The 19,277-nt window shown below is 42.2% G+C and overlaps 1 protein-coding gene and 1 non-coding gene across 2 annotated transcripts in view; one reads left to right on the forward strand and one right to left on the reverse strand.

The window, feature by feature from the left end:
• Window positions 1-19,277, forward strand: part of hmcn1 (hemicentin 1) — an 82,725-nt gene that overhangs the window by 33,568 nt on the left and 29,880 nt on the right. The window contains exons 12-37 of the mRNA XM_070961639.1: window positions 628-769; window positions 1,360-1,487; window positions 1,688-1,801; window positions 1,965-2,123; window positions 4,088-4,279; window positions 4,365-4,460; window positions 5,830-5,957; window positions 6,075-6,219; window positions 7,890-8,002; window positions 9,153-9,312; window positions 10,236-10,401; window positions 10,993-11,120; window positions 11,257-11,508; window positions 11,710-11,805; window positions 12,060-12,254; window positions 12,447-12,577; window positions 13,471-13,618; window positions 13,707-13,833; window positions 13,929-14,083; window positions 14,242-14,520; window positions 15,038-15,319; window positions 16,750-16,858; window positions 16,949-17,118; window positions 17,370-17,524; window positions 18,782-18,905; window positions 19,076-19,177. Of these exons, the coding sequence (XP_070817740.1) occupies window positions 628-769; window positions 1,360-1,487; window positions 1,688-1,801; window positions 1,965-2,123; window positions 4,088-4,279; window positions 4,365-4,460; window positions 5,830-5,957; window positions 6,075-6,219; window positions 7,890-8,002; window positions 9,153-9,312; window positions 10,236-10,401; window positions 10,993-11,120; window positions 11,257-11,508; window positions 11,710-11,805; window positions 12,060-12,254; window positions 12,447-12,577; window positions 13,471-13,618; window positions 13,707-13,833; window positions 13,929-14,083; window positions 14,242-14,520; window positions 15,038-15,319; window positions 16,750-16,858; window positions 16,949-17,118; window positions 17,370-17,524; window positions 18,782-18,905; window positions 19,076-19,177 (3,996 nt within the window). The remainder of the gene's footprint in view (window positions 1-627; window positions 770-1,359; window positions 1,488-1,687; window positions 1,802-1,964; window positions 2,124-4,087; window positions 4,280-4,364; window positions 4,461-5,829; window positions 5,958-6,074; window positions 6,220-7,889; window positions 8,003-9,152; window positions 9,313-10,235; window positions 10,402-10,992; window positions 11,121-11,256; window positions 11,509-11,709; window positions 11,806-12,059; window positions 12,255-12,446; window positions 12,578-13,470; window positions 13,619-13,706; window positions 13,834-13,928; window positions 14,084-14,241; window positions 14,521-15,037; window positions 15,320-16,749; window positions 16,859-16,948; window positions 17,119-17,369; window positions 17,525-18,781; window positions 18,906-19,075; window positions 19,178-19,277) is intronic.
• Window positions 16,201-16,282, reverse strand: trnas-aga (transfer RNA serine (anticodon AGA)). The gene has a single exon. It is a non-coding gene; the product is annotated as a tRNA-Ser (tRNA).

Raw genomic sequence — 19,277 nt, forward strand, 5'->3', positions numbered from 1 at the left:
CAGGGACTCTGGAGATGATTCTAGCAGTGGGAATAGAATAGAGAAAACACGCCCTTGACGGCTTGAGTTACACATCATGAATCAATTGGAAAATCTTTTCAGATTCCACAGCTCCTCTGAGTCTGGATTCAATATTCCTCCCTCTATTACCAATGAAGAGGAAATGATGGTGAAAGATATGCAATGAAACATTATTAGTTGTAGTAACAGCCATCACTCTTCCTGCTACAGTGACAATAAAAGTTTATGCTCTGTTAGATGTTGCGGCTGAGCCTTAATTCACTCCAGGTTATGGAAGACATTTGACATATCAAGACTTTTATCAGACATTTATCAAAGCCAAATTACTCTCACATCCTAAATGATGGAAATAATATGTCATTAAACATGTTCACATGGAGAAAAGAAGATCCAAATCAGTTTTATTCACATTCTAAACTGTAACTTTGATTTTTACTGTTACAACTTCCTATCTCGACTGTTTCAAAGGTTGACACATTGATTGAATCTAGTCAGTGCAATCATTGCAATATATTAAGTAAATTGAGTGGCTGGAATAGATTTATTGTTGATTAATTGATTGATATGATGAATTTGTATTTTTTAATCGCCTGTCTTCTCCTCTAGAGGTGCCCAGGGTTTCAGTGGAGCCACGGAATCAAACCTTTACAACAGGAGATGAAGTGAGGATCAGGTGCTCGGCCAGCGGCTACCCTCCACCGCGTCTGGTGTGGACCCACAATGACATGTTCATCATGGCATCCAGCAGGTGACTTCATCTCCTTCAACATGAGTAGATATGAGGACTTTCATGTATCTTCATTTTACAATATGGACATTTGACAGTTTCAGAAGCTTTTACAGAGATGATGAGTCATCATTATCTAATTTTCACTGCTATAAAAGTCACACATGTTCACACTGTTTAAAGCTGGAATCTCAATGCTGAAAATACGTCACATTAGATTAGAGTGGCCTTTATTCCCTCCCGTGGGTGAAATTTGTCTTGGACGTCGAGAGAACACAGAGACATTTATAGTTAAATTGCAGTATCACACCCAGATCTACATCCACACCAAGAATATTGCGTGATGTCCGACACCAAAATGTTTCACAGATGCTCTACAAGAACATATTGTACACATGCTGTGCATAAAGATGTTGGTCAGGTGCCAAACATCCAAAAATTCCACAGATGCCCTCTTGCATAAGGTTTTGCATAGTTGCCATACATTCCATGATGTGATATTAATCAATCAGAATTGCTAGTTTTACGTCTCTCAGTCACGCTCCTCTGTGCACTTCTTGATACTGCTGAAATTCCTTGAACGTACTGAATTGTATATCTTGCATGTTCAGACACAGGATGACTCCTGATGGTACGCTGGTTGTAAGAAACATGGAGAAAAAGGACGGAGGAGTGTATGGCTGTCTCGCCAGCAACCAGGCTGGGACAGACACAATGACCTCCATCCTCACTTACATTGGTGAGTGCCACAGAACACATGCATACCATCAGCTACACTGGCTCATCCTGTAGAGGGTTGTGTGGGGGTGGAACCAGTCCTAGTTGACAGTGGACAAGAGGTGGGACACACCCGGGACAGGTCATATGATGATACACAGCATTTCTATTTGCTCTGTCTGTCACACTGATGTCTGTTGTTCTACAATTCTCCTTTGCTAGAATCTCCTGTGGTGACAGTGGCTTTGAGTGATATTCTCATTGGCATTGGAGAAACCACAGTGATGGCGTGTTCTGCATCTGGAGCCCCACAGCCGGAGATCTGGTGGTACAAAGGTAACAGCTACAAAAAATATTAAGAAAAAAATAGAAAAAGATATTAAGAAAAATAGTACCACCTCAGTGTAGCCCATTCAAATTACAGAAACATTTTTTGCATTAGGATTAAGTAGTTTCAACTATAACACTCACCCCTTGTTGCATTTGATCTTATTACTAGGTGATGTCCAGCTGCATTCATCATCCCACTTGGATGTTGACACATTAGGAGGTACACTGACAATCAAGGAAACCCAGAATGTCGATGCTGGCGATTACACCTGCGTTGCTGTCAATGCTGCTGGCACCTCATCAGGAAAGATCTCTCTCGATGTAGGAGGTGAGTTTAGTTCACGTTGAAAAAGCATTACCGACGTATAGCAATGGAGTCATTGCTCATTCCTTTCGTTATAAAGTTGCAACAGGTAGCAGTTTCATGATGTAGATTTTAAAGCTTTATCCCATTAGGATTTCCCCAGACTGGGGTTTATGTCCATATCCCAAGCTAAATGGGCCTTGGCCTCTGTTTTGGACCATATCATCTGTTTTAAAGGATGAATTGCTTAGTTTTACCATACATTTCTTTACTAGGTGCCTATCCAGCTTCAAACATGTCCAAAAAAAAGCAGTGCTTTTCAGAAAAAATGGCAGTGTCCCTCATAGACAGTGGGATTTCAGTCCTCTGTAGTAAACCTAGTTCTGAGGCCAAATGTTAAAGTCATAAGACTTGTGATTAATACATATGTCCTCTAAAGGAGCTGTCATTAGAATATCTGTACCGCCACACATACTTTATAAAATGCACACAATGTTGTGAATTGAATGTGATATGCCTCTGTGGCAAGGAGAAACAGTGAAGTTTAGGCAACACCTTCTTTGGAGCCATAAACCCTAAACCATGAATGAATTGGCTAGTGTATGATGCCTGTGTATAGTGATACAAAGTCTGCTTTGGTGCTGTTAATGAACAATGCCTTTGCCAGACTTACGACAGAACATGTCTGGTTTACACCTAAACAAGGTTACACAGGGTGTGTCAGTATCCATGAGTGGCTAACTGTGTAGGCCATTTATCACATGCAGAAAATGTAAAAATGACTGACATGTATAACGCAGTCCAGTGCATACTGTATCCAGAGGGCTATAATATTTTTGCTGTTGTGAGAAAAACACACTTAGTCTTGAATCTACATGTATTAAACCATAAAATGTGAAATAATAAATAAATAAAAAAATAAATTATGAAAAGATCATATAAATAAATTGTGTAAAATCTATAAAATTAACAAAATAGTCTGTGAAATAATTGAAGACTTTATTAAAACTCAACTCATTATTATGAAATGTTATTTCATCATTCGTCACCATCATCACATTTTATTTCATGTTGTCACTTTTCCTGACGGTGGTGTTGTCACTCTCCTCTCACCTTTCAGCTTATCATGTACCCGCTTCTTTTGAGCTATCAAGCAGAAAATTAGCTAATTAGCTCCTGTTAGCTATAGCGACATGCTAATGTTATTCTGAATCAACCAACACTGATAAGCACAGTAAACAGACACAGTAACTAAACTTCTGCATTTTAAACACCAGCTTAACAAGGATATTATGCGACCCAGCTAGCTAGACTGACCTGTGGCCTTATTATTAGCTATTGTTAGCTAGCCCCTTTTGGCTTGTGCTACCACAGAGAAAATATGTCCGTCTTTTTGATCTTCAGGTTTCTGTGTTTTTCTCTGAGGGACATCTTAAGAATTAAAACACTGCTGAGGTAGCTGTAAAGTAACTAGTAAACGCTGTCTCTTCACTTTGATGCTGAGTAATAGACCAAGATCACAACCCTGCCTGGCGTTAGCTACTTAGCCAGATAGGTAAGCCAGCTAGGTAGGTAGCATGCAATGTATTTATTTACCGCAGCAGCAAGATAGTTGATTTGGAATTATTTTAACATTGTATTAAACAGCTGCTAACTGGCTAATTCTGTGGTTGAGTTTGTTAGCAGGGGCATGAGATTGGCTGAAAGGTGAGTAGCTGGGGACTGCACTACTGTCAAGAAAGTGTCTTATGAAATAAAGATTATTGTAATACAATATGATATTATTAATCTATAATTTTGCATTTTATAATTATTTATTTAAAATGTAACACTTTGGAGCTCCACACACATTACAGACATTTCAGTACATCTGGTCCTAAAATCAGTAGTGAACAACCTGAACTTGCATGATGGACAGCTTGATTGTATGTAGAATGTAAAACAGATACACGGGTATCCCCTAAACTTTTTGACCTTGATCACTCCAGCCGCACCCAAGTTCACCCGAGAGCCATCAGATGTGGCGGTGGACATCGGCTCCAATGTGACCCTGCTCTGCCTTGCCGATGGTTACCCTGAACCACAGATCACCTGGAGGAGAGAAGATGGACATCCGCTTTCCAACAGGCCCCACGGACACGGCACTATTACACAGAGAAGAGGAAGTCTACATATCACCAGTGAGTCTTGAAGTGGCATATGTACATACACTTTACACTTGCACAATGCTCTAGGTTTACACCTAGGTATCCCTTTTTCTCTCAGGTCTGTGGGTGGAAGATGAGGCAGTATACATCTGTGAGGCTCAAAACCATTTTGGCAAGATCCAGGCCCAAGCCAGAATCACGGTGACTGGACTGGGTAAGTGCAACACTTGAAAAGTCTTGCCTCTCTGACTCTCCTAATATGTCTTTCGGTTTCACCCTTTGAGATCAAAAATCTCTGTAGAGCACAAAGTGCAAACACACACTCACACATGCTTCTACTGAATTTGCATTTTTTTCTCACTGCATCTAAAGATCAGATGTCTATTTTCCATTTTCTCAAACAACAATGCAACGTCAGTTTGCCCCGTGTTGTTTTCATGTTCTTGAAAACAACATGTACATCTCTGTGGATGTGTGTGTTTCTGTTTTAGTGTTAACATGTGAGTGTGAGTTCATTAGCACACTTCAGTGGGTGTGTTTGAACACATGTGCCTTGTTAACCACTGTTCCTGTTTCACCGTTTTCTCTACAGTGGAAACACATTGAGCTCTTAGTATTGTGGGCCAAAGGTTAGACACAACAGGCCAACCCAGATGACCTATATTACTGCCCCACTGCCCCATTTCCCTGCTGACAGCGCTGCCTCATGAGAAACACGCACCCATTGCAGAAGCACATGTAAAATTGGACGGTGGAAGTGGAAAGCAATGAAGTTGCCATACCCATTTGTGATGTGCGTGTCTGTTTCTGTGTGTGAGGTTGTGTCCCAGTCCAGTCAGGGTGGTCGTCAAATTCCCAGTGACACCCTGTTTCCCTATCACAGCCCCCGCAGATGACATCAGAATTTTCAGTGTGAACACAGCCAAACCATGTAGACAAATCTGATGTCACATGTCGTTAAATATGTGTGTTTTTGTGTCTGTGTCATGCAGAGGTATGCATATGTGAGGGAAGAGGAGGGTGTGCTGATACTTTTAGCAGCTGTTGAAATTGTCTACTGTATATGCTGTATTTTTAATATGTTTATAGCAACCAAGCCTTCCCTACTCATCATAATGTGCACACTCAAACAGTTATACCTAGGCTTTGAGTTTTGCCAGTGGTAATGATGATTTATTATGTTTGTCTGAAAATATTGAAGAAAATAATTACAACCACACTTCTTTGTCCATTCTGTTGAGACACCAAATTTGAAACACTTGTCGTATATTCTTCATATTATGACTGTATGAGACGTGAGATTTTTGAAGGATGAACTGGATTGCACTGGTTGAGTTCTGGTTCTTTTGGTCGTATGCTTTCAGGCACACAAATGTATTTGATCTGTGTGTGTGGCTGTTTTTATTCTCTATCCATAGAGAAGGCTGCTACCCACATATTATACATCCCAGCAGTATCGAATAGCTTCACAGGATTTTTGAAGCTCCCTGCTGATATGAATCTACTTAATCATTTTCTTGAATACTTTCCTGTCATCCTTGGTTTTTTGACATAAGCCCTGTATAATTGTTTCATATCTGCAGTCTCACCTGTCATTGCAATGAGTCCAGCTGTGCTCAGTGTGATCGAGGACCAGCAGGTGACTTTGCCCTGTGTGTTATTGGCTGGGAACCCGCTGCCTGAGAGGCAGTGGCTGCACAACTACGGCTTGGTGAGGACACATAGGAAACACCACAGTTTTTAGTTGTCTTCCATGTGTTTATTTTGCACCTAAGTTAAATAACCATGATGATCTCATTTGAACCTATTTAATCCACCAATCTTTCAGGTTACCTCAGACCAGTATGTGACAGTGAGGAGGGACGGCAGTCTGCATATTGACAGAGTCCGGCTGGATGACGCGGGGGACTACACCTGTTTGGCTGAGAGCATTGTTGGGGCCACCAACCATACCACCACTGTCAATGTCTATGGTAATGTATATAAGCATCCACACAACCCAACTATAAACAGACATGCATATAGCTGGACCCATATTATGCATGTTTAATCAGCACACTCACCAGGATGCGTGCATGCAGCAGAACTGGGGAATTATGATATTTCTGCTGACTGTGCAGTAATGCAAATATGTAGTTTGATGTCTATTACATGACAGAGGCAATAAGCATCAATGACTTGCACAATTCTACTTACCAGCAGCTGGCAAAGCACCTCAAAAGGAGAAGCAGAAGTCCCAAAGCCAGTGCTCTTTGTGTCTTCCTATTAACATTTATAAGTAGTTTATAAACATTTATCAACTGTTGATAATGAATGATAATGTAGTTACAAGCAGATATATACGTGTGAATTAATGCATAACTCCTTTTGTGGGCACCCATACATTTATGCTGGTGTATAAGCAGATAATACTGCAGCTAGTGTATAGCAGCATAAGGAGACAAATACTGTGCACGGATAAAACGTGTTGCGTTCAAATATGTCATCAGCCAAGTCTTCTGATTGGTTCGCTCACTCCACATGAAGGCGTCAGAAGGATGTAACCCTTTATGTCCATGACCCTATCCCAATGTTACTGCTTTCACTCATGACACTGTCGCAAAAGCATTTTCCCTGAAATAAGATAGGACTTTATTGATCCCACACCGGGGAAATGTAGTAATAGTCTTGCAATTGAAACAGTCGGAGGTCCTTGGTAGTGCCCATGCTGAGACACTTAATGGAACTGAGCCCATGGTCAGTGTTATTAATCGCAGGTGCCTTTTCTGCTATGATGAGTTAAAACATCTTCTGTGACAAAGACCTGTTGTAAATTCTTTATGTGATATGAAATGTCCCCCTTTGTCTTTTCTTTCTCTTTTATTCTGTTGCCTCCTGAAGTTCTTACTGCCCCTTTTAAAGGTCTCCTTTACACCGCAGAAGGCTCTTAACCTCATGAATAGGATTATCTTTGAGGTTGCATTAAAACCAGGAGCAGCTGAGGGTAATGGGAGACTGTGGAGCACAGTGAGAGGGGAAAATGTGTTCTCCATTTATACTAAGTCAGTCATTGGCAGATTCTACCAACTTAAATAGGAATTGTTCGCAGCATGTATGTAAAAGCGTTGGCTCCCTCAGTGCTGAAATTAGGTTAGTCCTTTTCAGATGTACATACAATATGCACTGGACATTTACACTGTGTAGCTCCGTGTATAGCTAATTTCCCACAGCCTATGAGAAATACTTTCCACAGAGCCTACATAATGCGAAGTACATGCAATGAGTGCAGATGGAAGACCACCATGCAATCACGGCTCGTACTGTGTACACTGTGTGATTTTGTTGTTTAGTTAAATCGCGTTTTTCATTTCCAAGAAGATGCTCCAAGCCTCCAGGGGCTGATCATTTCTGCAGAAACCTGGGATCATAGACATAAACAAACAACAAAAACAAGACAGACAGTGGAGGTTGGAGAGAAAGGACGAGAGAGGGAAGAATAACATAAGTGGGATATGTACAGCGAATGCTGTGTGTCCATTTAGGGACAGGCTTTCTCCAGATGCCTTCGAGACACACATAATAAAAAAGTGGTGGCACTGTATACAATAACCAAAGGGACAGTATATTGGACTAACTGTGTCGTCAATTTTTCTTATGTTTCCAGTGATTCCTACCATTCAGCATGGCCCTCAGGTGTTCAGCACAATTGAGGGCACACCCATCACTCTGCCCTGCCGTGCCAGTGGAGTACCCACCCCTGAAATCACCTGGGCCAAGGTATATATTGCCATTACCACTCTGAATGTAAAGCAAACCACAATGAGAGCCGGTACTCTCTTTGCAATGGTGTGCTGTTTTTGTGCCAATGGAAACATTTTCTCCCCATAAATGGCAAAATAATGAAAGGGAGATAGAGGGAAACCACATGAATCAACAAACAAAATGCAGATCAAAGGTATTACAACCAAAACGGCCACATCTCACCAAATGAAAGTCCACAACACCTAAGTAAACAATGTCTTGCCATCCCAGAGTCAGAAATTCTTTCTTACAACCTCACATGTTCAAGGGGCATTTTATGATGTCATTATTCACAAACTCCTACTCGAGCACATGTACACCTCTTGACTCTTTACTTGTTGCTGAATGCAGCTCATTTGGATTTGTGAAGTTTTGGGCAGCGATAAACTCAACTTCAAAGTGTGTTTTCAGCTACAAAGGAGCAGATCTTAGGGGTGTTTCTTGTGAAAGGGTTGCTATTCGTTTTTAGTGCAATGCTTACTCTATTGATGGGCTCTGGCACGACAGTAGCACATGATAGGAAAATGCCTGCGCAAGGGTACATGTGTGTGCCTTATGTGCTGCTCCATGAAATCAGCTCTACCTGTGGCCGTTGGCCTGCAAAGTGTGCTCAGTCTTACCACATGCACTTTAGTGTCTTAGTGTGTACTGTAAGCCAGCGTGTGTATGTGGGCACTTCCCTCTTTTCCATCTTTTACGCTAGTTTCTCTGAGTTGTAAAAGCGATGCTGTTAAAGTGAACAGGGCTACGGGGACATATGAAACTAGACCCTGCTAAGTTTTGCACCAGCTGTGAAGATGTGATTCGCTCTGATTCCTTTGCTGTTCTCTGTAACATCAAGCAAGTCAAGTTAGTCATGTCAAATGCGGACCGTTAGCCTAGAGATGGCACAAACCTGACAGTTGTCTAGTTTGCTTCATGTTTTGGTTCTGCATTTGAACATTTTTATTCAGAGCCTTCTTATTTTACAGCTGGGAAGAAAATCAAGTCATACATGTAGGAAAATTTAGTAGGTCAAACAAAACATCCTACCTCTTTCTTGGACACCACGTGAAGTGTTAATAAAGCAGAGTTAATGAAACAAACTCTTACCCCTGCCCTGTCTATGCTGTGATTTGTTTTGCAGGGTGGGGAGCTGCTGTACTTGGGTGGTCCGGCATTCTCCCTGGATTCTGACGGCAACCTCCTCATCACCTCCCCCTCTGGAAATGAGACTGGAGAGTTCATCTGTACAGCTACCAATGTTGCCGGCTACGCCTCCAGGAAGGTCCAGCTCACTGTCTACGGTAACCCTCGTCACCAGCTGGAGAAAGTCTCTACAAAGCTAAAGGAGTTGTACACAGCATTTAGCTGCAACAGATTATTACTAAGTTAACTATGAGACATTAGTATAAGTACTGTGATCATTGCCCAGAAGTCTAGTATCATCTACTAGTTGCAAATGGCATTAATGGCTTTGCTTTAAGCACAAAAATTAGATGCTTAACACTACAAAATAGAATCTAATGTCCACTATTTTGGCTTCATGGTTTCATACTTAGCTGTAATTTGCTTTGTCCATGTGCAGATCTCTATGACTCTTACTGATTCTTAAAGCCAGCCTTAAAGCCAAACTTTAATGTCTTCACAACTTACAATGCCTAGTCATTCACAGTCAGGCCTGCTTTCAATAGCAATTGGCCTTGTGTGCATAGGCGTGCAAAAATGGGCAGAGCGCCAAGTGCTCAGCAAGTCATTTTCTCCACATTCCTCAGAGTTCTCCTTGGGCTACTGTCAATGTTCAGTGCGCAATCGCTCTGATTGCCTCTGTTTTGGCAGTAATGGAGGACATTTTCAGAACACAGAGGGACAGATATGTGCCAGTCTGCTCTCCACTTTTTTTAGTTTCAATTGCAGTAACCTACCTGTATCTGTATCTGTATCTGTAGCCCATTTATTGATCACTTTTTATCAGCGATGCTTTATAATCCCCACCTGACATGGTATAGTGGTGGATAAATGCATAGTGAGCAAAGGCAAATACCATAAGGGAGGAAGGAACAATAACAACACGCTTATTTGTAACAGGGAGCAATTTTATCTCTTTTTTATTCCTTTGGAACTAAGTCTTTGTTTGCATATTACTTGTACTTTATACGTTGTCTAAACTTGCCACATGTACTATAAATTGAATTGCTGTTTCTGTGTTTGCCTGCTCATGTATGTCCAGTTCGTCCTAGATCCAATGCTGGCAGCACTGGAGGCTCAGGAGAGCCAATGAGAATGTCAGTGGTTGAGGGTGAGGATGCCATTTTGCCGTGTGAGGTCCGCAGTGTCCCACCTCCCACCATCAGCTGGGCCAAGGAGAGGCAGCTCATCTCCCCTTTCTCTCCCAGGTAAAACAAACTGAGGACCACTCACAGCACTGATGCTGTTCATTGATAGTCCAGCAACCCTGTGTACACTGTATTTGAGTCATTTTTCACTAAATCATCCTTATATAACAGACAAAAACATGCTGCTGCCTTAAAATGAATATTATCCCATAACAATAAATAAACGTGGTAAAATTGTCCTATCCCGTCTCCAAAATGAGAGTTAGATTTGTAGACTAAGAGAACCGCCATGCTGTCTACATTGCTTTGCTCTGTCTCACAAACTATACCCTGTACCCCATCCTATAAAACCACAAACTATACCCTCAGGGTATAGTTTGTGGTTTTATAGGACGACTGAGTAATCATACTCTTCTCTGTGATCTGTTCTACCTACTGTGCGCCTACCACAGCAGCTATAATTGTGGTTGATGGTGGATTAGTAAGAATTACCGGAGTATCTGTTTACAGAGATGACAGAATAAATCACAGAGTGGAAAAAATCGGGAGTGTGTGTTCTGGTTTTGTATTTGGATTCTTTGCCAGAATGATTGTTACTCAGACTTTCACTTGACACTTATTGCTGTTTGTGTGTGTATGTGCTCCTGCCAGGCACACTCAGCTTCCCTCAGGCTCGATGAAGATCTTGCAGACCAGAGTGTCAGATAGCGGGTTTTATGTGTGTGTTGCCTCCAATATTGCGGGTAACCTAACACAGTCCATCGAGCTGAGTGTTTTGGGTAAGTTTAAAAATCCGAAATACTAACAAAGATTTAATAATGATGTTATCAAGGGGGGCTAATCCGCAGTATGACCTTTTTCTATCATGAATCGCTAAAGCTTAATAAATCTGCTCCTCTGTCATCTGTCCTGCAGTGCCCCCCAGTATCCAGGCTGGCCCAAGGGTAATGAAGGTACAATTGGGTCACCCTGTGGAGCTGCCCTGTATGGTGAGAGGGGTCCCAGAGCCCACCCTCACCTGGACAAAGGACAGTAAGAGGTACCCAGTATCACCTGATGGCAGCCTGGCATTGAGAAATGTAGGGTTGGATGATGAAGGAATCTACACCTGTACAGCCACCAACACTGCAGGCAGAGATGAGGCTCGAGTTCAGCTTCTGGTGCAGGGTTGGTTTCACTTAATATCTTGATCCAACAAAATTGCACTATGCTCATTATATTTATGTGCATTCGAGTTTTGTATGTCTGTTTAAGGACTTATTTTTTTAACATGCATGCTAAATCTGTTACAGATGCTTTGTAGTGTGTACAAGTGTGTTTATTTTGTAGTGTGCATTTGTCAATGATTATGTGTTTGTGTGTTTTCAGTGCCTCCTGTGGTTGAGATATTGGAGCCGCCCTTCAACAGTCCTCTGCAGGAGAGAGTTGCAAACCAGCGTATTGCATTCCCCTGCCCTGCCAAAGGTAAAGGAAAATTCCCACCCAGCCTCTGATACTATGAAGAAGAAGATGCTTGACCATTGAGTTCCCTGTTTAGGATGATAAAACTATCAGAGGACATTTAGTGAGGCAACACTAATAGTTTAAAAAATGCTCTGCAAAAATATACTTTATACTCTCACAAGTAATGATGACAATGTCTAGTACAACACCAAGTTTTATTCTAATTTCCTGTGGTTTGGGTTTCATTTTTTTCCACTCCGTATCTTCTATCTCAGGTCTTCCTAAGCCAGTGATTCGGTGGTTACGTAATGGCCAGGAACTGACTGGTAATGAGCCCGGTGTGTCCATCCTGGAGGACGGTACACTGCTGATTCTGGCCTCTGTGTCACCATTGGACAATGGAGAGTATGTCTGTGCTGCTGCCAATGATGCCGGAACCACTGAGAGGAAGTACCAGCTCAAAGTCAATGGTGATTGACCTGTTCTCTATGGTTGTGCCTGGTGACTTGGGAAGAGGTGTAACAGGGGTTACCAGTTAGAAGTCATTTGCTGACACAGTGTTAAATCACTAAAACATTAACTTTTATCTTACATCTTGCATGCATTTGATTGTGTGGAAACCAACACTTAAAGCTTGATAATCACCTTTGATACCCCCCCAGTGCCCCCAGATTTCCGGGACAGTGTAACACCAGAAAATGTGTCATTGGTCCTGAGCCAGTCAACCAGCTTGGTGTGTGATGTCACAGGAAGTCCGACCCCCGTCATCACCTGGTACAAGAATGGGACTCCTGTAAGTGAAATCCCATTGAATAAACTGTTAACACATGTTCACAACAAAAAATACTGACAGTTGTTATTCATGTTTACAACTCTAAGAAGATCAAATGTTACTCCTTTTAAAGGTAAAATGCACACATCAAAGACACAGTCAGAAAGATTAGGTAACATGCTGCCTTATATTACATAAACTTTCCCTTAACTGTGGTCTAGTAAGTCTTCTACAAGGATTGGATCACAAAACGCTCCACGCATAAAAGAAATGAGAAATTATAATGACCTTTCCTTTCATTTATTAATGAAAGTGCTCATAAAAACCAAATGAGCTCTGATCACAGGGTACACTGTCCAAGAGAACAGGCCTTAAACCACCATGGATCCTGTGTGTATTCATGTGTGTGTATCAAAGACCAGCAAGTCCAGCCATGGTGGCAGCATGGCCAAAGCTCTAGTGGCAGAATAATTATGATAAATTGATACGAGAGCACAGAGTTAGCATACAGTTTGCTGTAACATCCCAGTCAGTTGGCTGCCTTTTGTTCCTTTAATACATTTTTTCCTGCAAGGCACAGATGGGAAAATCAGAGTCTGCTAATTATTAGCAATCTCAATAAAGATGTTCTGCTCTATGAATGTTTCTACCTCTAAGCAATAATTTAAAAACTGTCATGTTTTGTACACTTGCTAAATTATATTCCTCAGCTGAATAGATCTTTGGCTCTCAGACTGCGACTGTTATTTAATTCTTCCTAAATTGTAAGCTGCAGCTATTTTACTTTATATCCTTTTATCATGATGGCTTACAATTCACCCCCTAATTACCATCCGAGAGTATTTCCTAAACTGTAACATATGTTGTTATTTTTGCATTCGCATTTGATTTCATTTATTTATGTTGATCGACAGATAGTTGCCAGTAACAGCATCCAGATACTTGATATGGGAAAAACGCTGAAACTACTGAAGGCAGCCACAGCAGACGCAGGCAGCTACAGCTGTAAAGCCATCAACATTGCTGGAAGCACAGAAAAGGACTTCTTTGTGGATGTACTGGGTGAGTAAGGGCAGTGTGCAGTTGTCTATGGAAACTTTTAATGGGCAAAACACTTAATACGCGATGATACTCTCCCTCTGTGCCCCAGTCCCACCAACCATTGAAGGATCAGGCTCTTCCCAAGATGTTTCAGCCATTGTCAAACAGGGGATCAGCCTGGAGTGCATGGTGCAAGGAGTTCCCTTTCCCACAATCCAGTGGTACAAGGACAGGAAGTAAGTGCCCTCTAATATTAGCATATTTACTGTCTACATTATGGCAAGAATGCTCAAACAAAAAGAGAAAAACTGTGTGAAACTTTTGTTTCTAGGTTGGTGTTTCTTGGTGATCCCAACCTAGAGGTCACCAACAGGGGTCAGGTTTTGAGGATAAAAAGTGCCCGCCTTGGGGACAAGGCCCGCTACCAGTGTAGTGTCACGAACACAGCTGGCAAACAATCCAAGGACTTCAACCTCAGTGTCTACGGTGAGTGTGGACTTTGTCAGATCCTTAGCAGGCAGTGACTATGGCCAAAGCCTACTCTTTATACATTAAATATATGTAACTATGTTCACGCACCTAACATGACCAAATACAGCTTAATTACAATTTCCATATCGTATCTTTTTTTCCCATTGTTCCAGTGCCCCCCTCCATCAAGGGTGGTAACATAACCACAGAGGTCACAGCCCTGCTGGACACAATGGTAACGCTGGAGTGTGAGGCACGTGGAGTGCCGCTTCCCACCATCACCTGGTACCGAAACGGAGAAGCCATCCTGTCTAATCGACAGGCTCAGTACATCGAGCGAGGCCACTACCTGAAGATCCCTCGGGCGCAGGCGTCAGATGCTGGCCGGTACAGCTGCAAGGTGACCAGTGTGGCCGGGAGTGCTGAGAAGAGCTATGACCTGGATGTCTACTGTAAGAACCTGATATTCGACACACATTTCTCTCACTGTGCTGGATGCCATCCTTTTGAAGCAAAACCGTTTAGAAACGCATCTTAACAATGTGATTTATAAAACCCAGAGCACATTTTGACACTAAACCAGGGTTTCAAATTGTTGGAAGTGAGCAGCTGTCTGAACCTCAGCTCCCCTTGTCTCTGCATTTGCAATCCTTCTCATATGTGCTGAGCTCTTATTGTATTAATCAGAGCTTTCAGGCATTTGGTTTCACTCACAAAGCATAAAGACATTTATAGCGGTCAAGAATAATTTCTCACAGCTGTAGACAGTTGGCAGAGAATTTGATTTAGAAAAAAAATCCTTGATCCTTGTAAAGCACAAAAATGGATTCAGAGTGGAGGACTTGAAGCATTAAGAAATTTTACATGTTGTTGGCTGATGAAAGCCTTTGAGTGTGAGATGTCAATAAGATATCAGTCAAAGAAAAAAGTCCACAAAGCTTTAACTTGCATTTTTTCCGCCCCCCCCAGTGCCTCCTACCATTACAGGGGGTGATGACGGACCAACTGAGAGGAAAGTGGTCCTCAGTAAGCCTCTGATCCTGGAGTGTGAGGCTGGAGGACACCCTCCCCCCTCCCTCACTTGGCTGAAGGATGGAGTTCCAGTGCGTGATGGTGAAAGCGTCCGTGTTCTCGAGCAGGGGAGTAAAATAGAAATCCTCTCAGCCACAGTGTCAGACTCGGGACGTTATGTTTGCGTGGCGACAAGCATTGCTGGGGAGAAGGAGGTCAAATACGATGTCAAAGTTTTAGGTATAAAAACACATCAAAATATCTATTTGAACTTGTCTGTCCATATGCTGTACTGACGCTAACATGCACAGCACATGCACACATCCAGCACCTTTCCAAACATTTTGAAAGAATAACTTTTTTGATGTTGGTGGAGGTTGGTTTGCTTTTGTGCATGTATGTTGTGGAAATGTAGTTTAATAATTCTCAAGCCTTGGCCTGACCTCGCTGTTCTTTCCACATTTCGTTGGTGGACCTCGATTCTAGTTAGCTTTTGACTCAAACTCAGTGAAATGAAGAATGATTTGTCTCTGCTGTGTGAGCAGCAGTTGACCACTGCTCACGCAGACAGGAGGCTCAGAAGAAATAGAAGCCAAATGTTTGATTCATTCTATGCCAGGTAAAAACACATCAGAGAGAAAAGCCTTCATAGAGGGTTAGGATTAGCAGCTTGTTTTACAGCTGCAGAGACAGAACTTTTTTGAGGAGTTGTCTCGGTCCAGGCTACCTAAGCCGCACTGTAATGTATAGAGCAATGTGGCTTGAGCTCTCATCATAAATCAGAAACTGTCCTGAGAAGCCCTTTCAGCATGGCTCTGTGACTTGTTAACATAACTCATTTAGTAAAAACTTGATTTGCTTTGATGTAGTTTTACCTTTAACTCTTTCACATTTCAGTAAATGCCAGTAGCAAAAGTAGTGTTTTTTTCTGGGTATAAAACAAGTGAAGTTGTCTAAATTAGCCTTCAGTGGCACAGCGCTTCTGCAACCACATAGAGATGCACATTGTGCTCTTGCTGGTGTTTTAATCTCTATGAGCAAACCTTACAAGTCCAACAAGCAGAGCCTGTCACGTTGAGTTCATTCTTTAACAGTTTGCAACAGCTGGAAAAGCATTGAAGCGTTGTCGGCAGGATTCGAACCTGCGCGGGGAGACCCCAATGGATTTCTAGTCCATCGCCTTAACCACTCGGCCACGACAACATGTGTGAAAGGGGGCCTGACAGTGTTGTTTCACTCGGAGAGTATAGCTATTTATACTGCATGTATTCCACGTGGGAATCTGACACCTGCTATGCTACCATGGCTCTGCATGTGTGACTGATATACTCACACGAACTCTTCTCAGATACAAAAAAATGCGGTCTAAAACATTTCAGCGCATGAGACCCAAAGCACAAGGTTTTATCTTCATAACATTCATACAGTCATAGCATGGCATAACATTTTGTACTGATCTTCTCTGATGTTAATACAATCAGTAGCATAAATAGAGGAAGAACAGAAAGAACAAATAAGAGAAATGAATAACAGTTTCAAAGGTGTGACGTTCTAATTAATATATACATACATATATATACAGAATTATCAATTTGAAAATGAAAAATGGATATACTGTGGAGTTATGTACATTAAGATGATACTTAGAGATTTATGTCTTTCAATCCCAGTTCCTCCTTTCATTGATGGAGCTGATGACGTGACAGAGAGCACAGTGACAATCAACAGCCCTTTGGAGCTGGAATGTCAGGCGACTGGAACACCTGCACCTGTCATCACGTAAGATCTCTATCACATGTATACAAATACACAGGTATAAATACACATGCATAGGTACACACTTGCACTGTAAACACTGTTCTTTTCCAGCTGGTACAAAGATGGGAAACCGGTCAGACAGGGCGAGGGGTTGAGGGTGGCAGCCAGCGGTCGACGGCTGGTTGTTTCCCGCGCTCAGGTCTCTGACACGGCTCGTTTTCAGTGCGTGGCCACAAATGAAGCAGGAGACCATGAGAGAGACTTCAATGTGGTTGTCCAGGGTAAGATATTAAGTGCTTTTTCCTATGATTTGCAGTCAAACGTTTTCTGGCAAGAAATGAATAGGGTGGATAGTTTTGCGCACACTGTAATTTTAATAAATGTAATTTATGCTTGAACTGCAAGCCACATGGACACTCCCATTTTGGGTAAATACTACTTTCTGCCTTTTTGGAATTTCATTTTTTTTTTTCAAAATTTGCTGCTGTAAAGTGTTTTTAAGAAAATGACTGTGACCTCCTCATCTTTCCAGTTCCTCCATCAATTCGCACCACCGGGCCAGCTGACCGGTCAGTCGTTTTCCACAAGCCCATCAGTCTGGAGTGCATCTCCACTGGCATCCCTCCTCCCAGCATTACCTGGCTTAAAGATGGCCGACCTGTCGACACAACACGGGGGCACTTTAAGGTCGGTTCCCTGATTGACTGAATGTTAATTTTAACGTGGCATACCACTGGAGTACTGTAGGCACAGCTTCAGTCAAACCCTACATGCAGAGTAATGCTGCTGAAATGCACTGAACACTGTTCAAAAACCATCACCACATGAATTAAGAGAAAAACACACACACGCACCCTGTTTAGTTTCAGCGCGGGGCTGTATTGGATAATTGAATCACTGCCATTCAACACAAATGAAAAAAATAAGGCACTGTTCTGTTTTCCAGCTCTAAGTCACAGAGCACTGCAAGGCAAAGCTTTGTGCCGAGTGTGTTCAGTTTTTATAGTAAATGGGAGTCAATTACAGTCAAATTTTTGCCATTGACTTGTTTCCAGCAGCGTGTGTCTGCCTGTAGGGTCATGCTTAAAGACACTATGTAGCGTTGGTTCAGGCACAGCACAGAAATTACACTTGCGGTGGTTGTGTTGGCAAATCAGCTGCAATGTGCTTCTCAATGCTTGGCTCATTCACAGCTGTGTGGTTAGTGACATCCATTCATATTCATGCAGGTCAACTGCATGGACACTATACTCACACTTATTACTGCTGATGATCACACTGTTGCTGCCACAGCTCCCCCCACCAGTACGACCTCCTCCATACTGTCTGTGGTATTTCTTATTGTTCATTTGGCTACGATTTAATGTTCATGTATGCGTTTATTAAGAGCGATTAGCTGGATCCTCTTAACTGTGGGCTTTATTGAAAGCTCCTTCAAAGCTTCCTTAAATGTGCCTTGTCTGGCACATTTAACTGTGTAACCATTGGCCATAAATGGTTACAGATCCCCTCCATACATGCTTTCCAATGTATGTAAAATACTGTAATTTGTGGCTGAAAAGCACAAAAAGCTTCAATTATCTTGTTAAAATCCTTAAAATCTATCTATCTATCTATCTATCTATCTATCTATCTATCTATCTATCTATCTATCTATCTATCTATCTATCTATCTATCTATCTATCTATCTATCTATCTATCTATCTGAGAAGTCAATTCTCAGTGTAGGTATGGGCATTGGAGGCTTCGGGTTTCCGCATCACATTTGTGATCAAGATTGAACCTGTAACTTTATAGTCACAGCAAAATGTTTCTCTGCCGGATTCACTGACTGTTGCTTGCAACAGGTGGAGGATACTTTGATGCTCACATTTTAACATGGAAAGTTAGTTCGCAGTCTGAATTCTCTCTCTCTGTCCTTTGTCTGTTTGTATCTGTCACAGCTGGAGTCTGCAGGCAGAATGTTAACGGTCACAGAGGCAAGGCTAGAGGATTCTGGGAGATACACCTGCCTGGCCACCAACGCAGCTGGTGAAGCCCAACAGCACATACGGCTCAGCGTCCACGGTAACTTAAAGACACACAGTGCACCCTCTGCATGTTAATGTCTCACTCATCGTCTTGCTTCTGTCATAGATACTTCTCTCCACTCTCTGCGTCAGAGGACTAGGTGGAGACTGGAGGATATCATCTTATAAATTGTTGATCTTGTGTGTAATATTCTGTGTGTCCCGCAGAGCCTCCCAGTATCCCCCACTCTGGAGAGACCATCAACCAGACCATCCTGTCAGGCTTTCCCACTGAGCTCGAGTGCAAGACCACAGGCAGCCCATTACCTGGTAAGACGGCTCACAGGCTCCTTCCTCCATCCTGCCGTGGTCGCTCACAGGCTCCAGAGTGAAGTTCCTTCGGCCTGCTGAGTTGGAATTGGCTGCACTG

Source organism: Chaetodon trifascialis, chromosome 4 (genome assembly GCF_039877785.1).
Source record: "Chaetodon trifascialis isolate fChaTrf1 chromosome 4, fChaTrf1.hap1, whole genome shotgun sequence".
In the NCBI taxonomy this organism is placed as follows: domain Eukaryota; kingdom Metazoa; phylum Chordata; class Actinopteri; order Chaetodontiformes; family Chaetodontidae; genus Chaetodon; species Chaetodon trifascialis.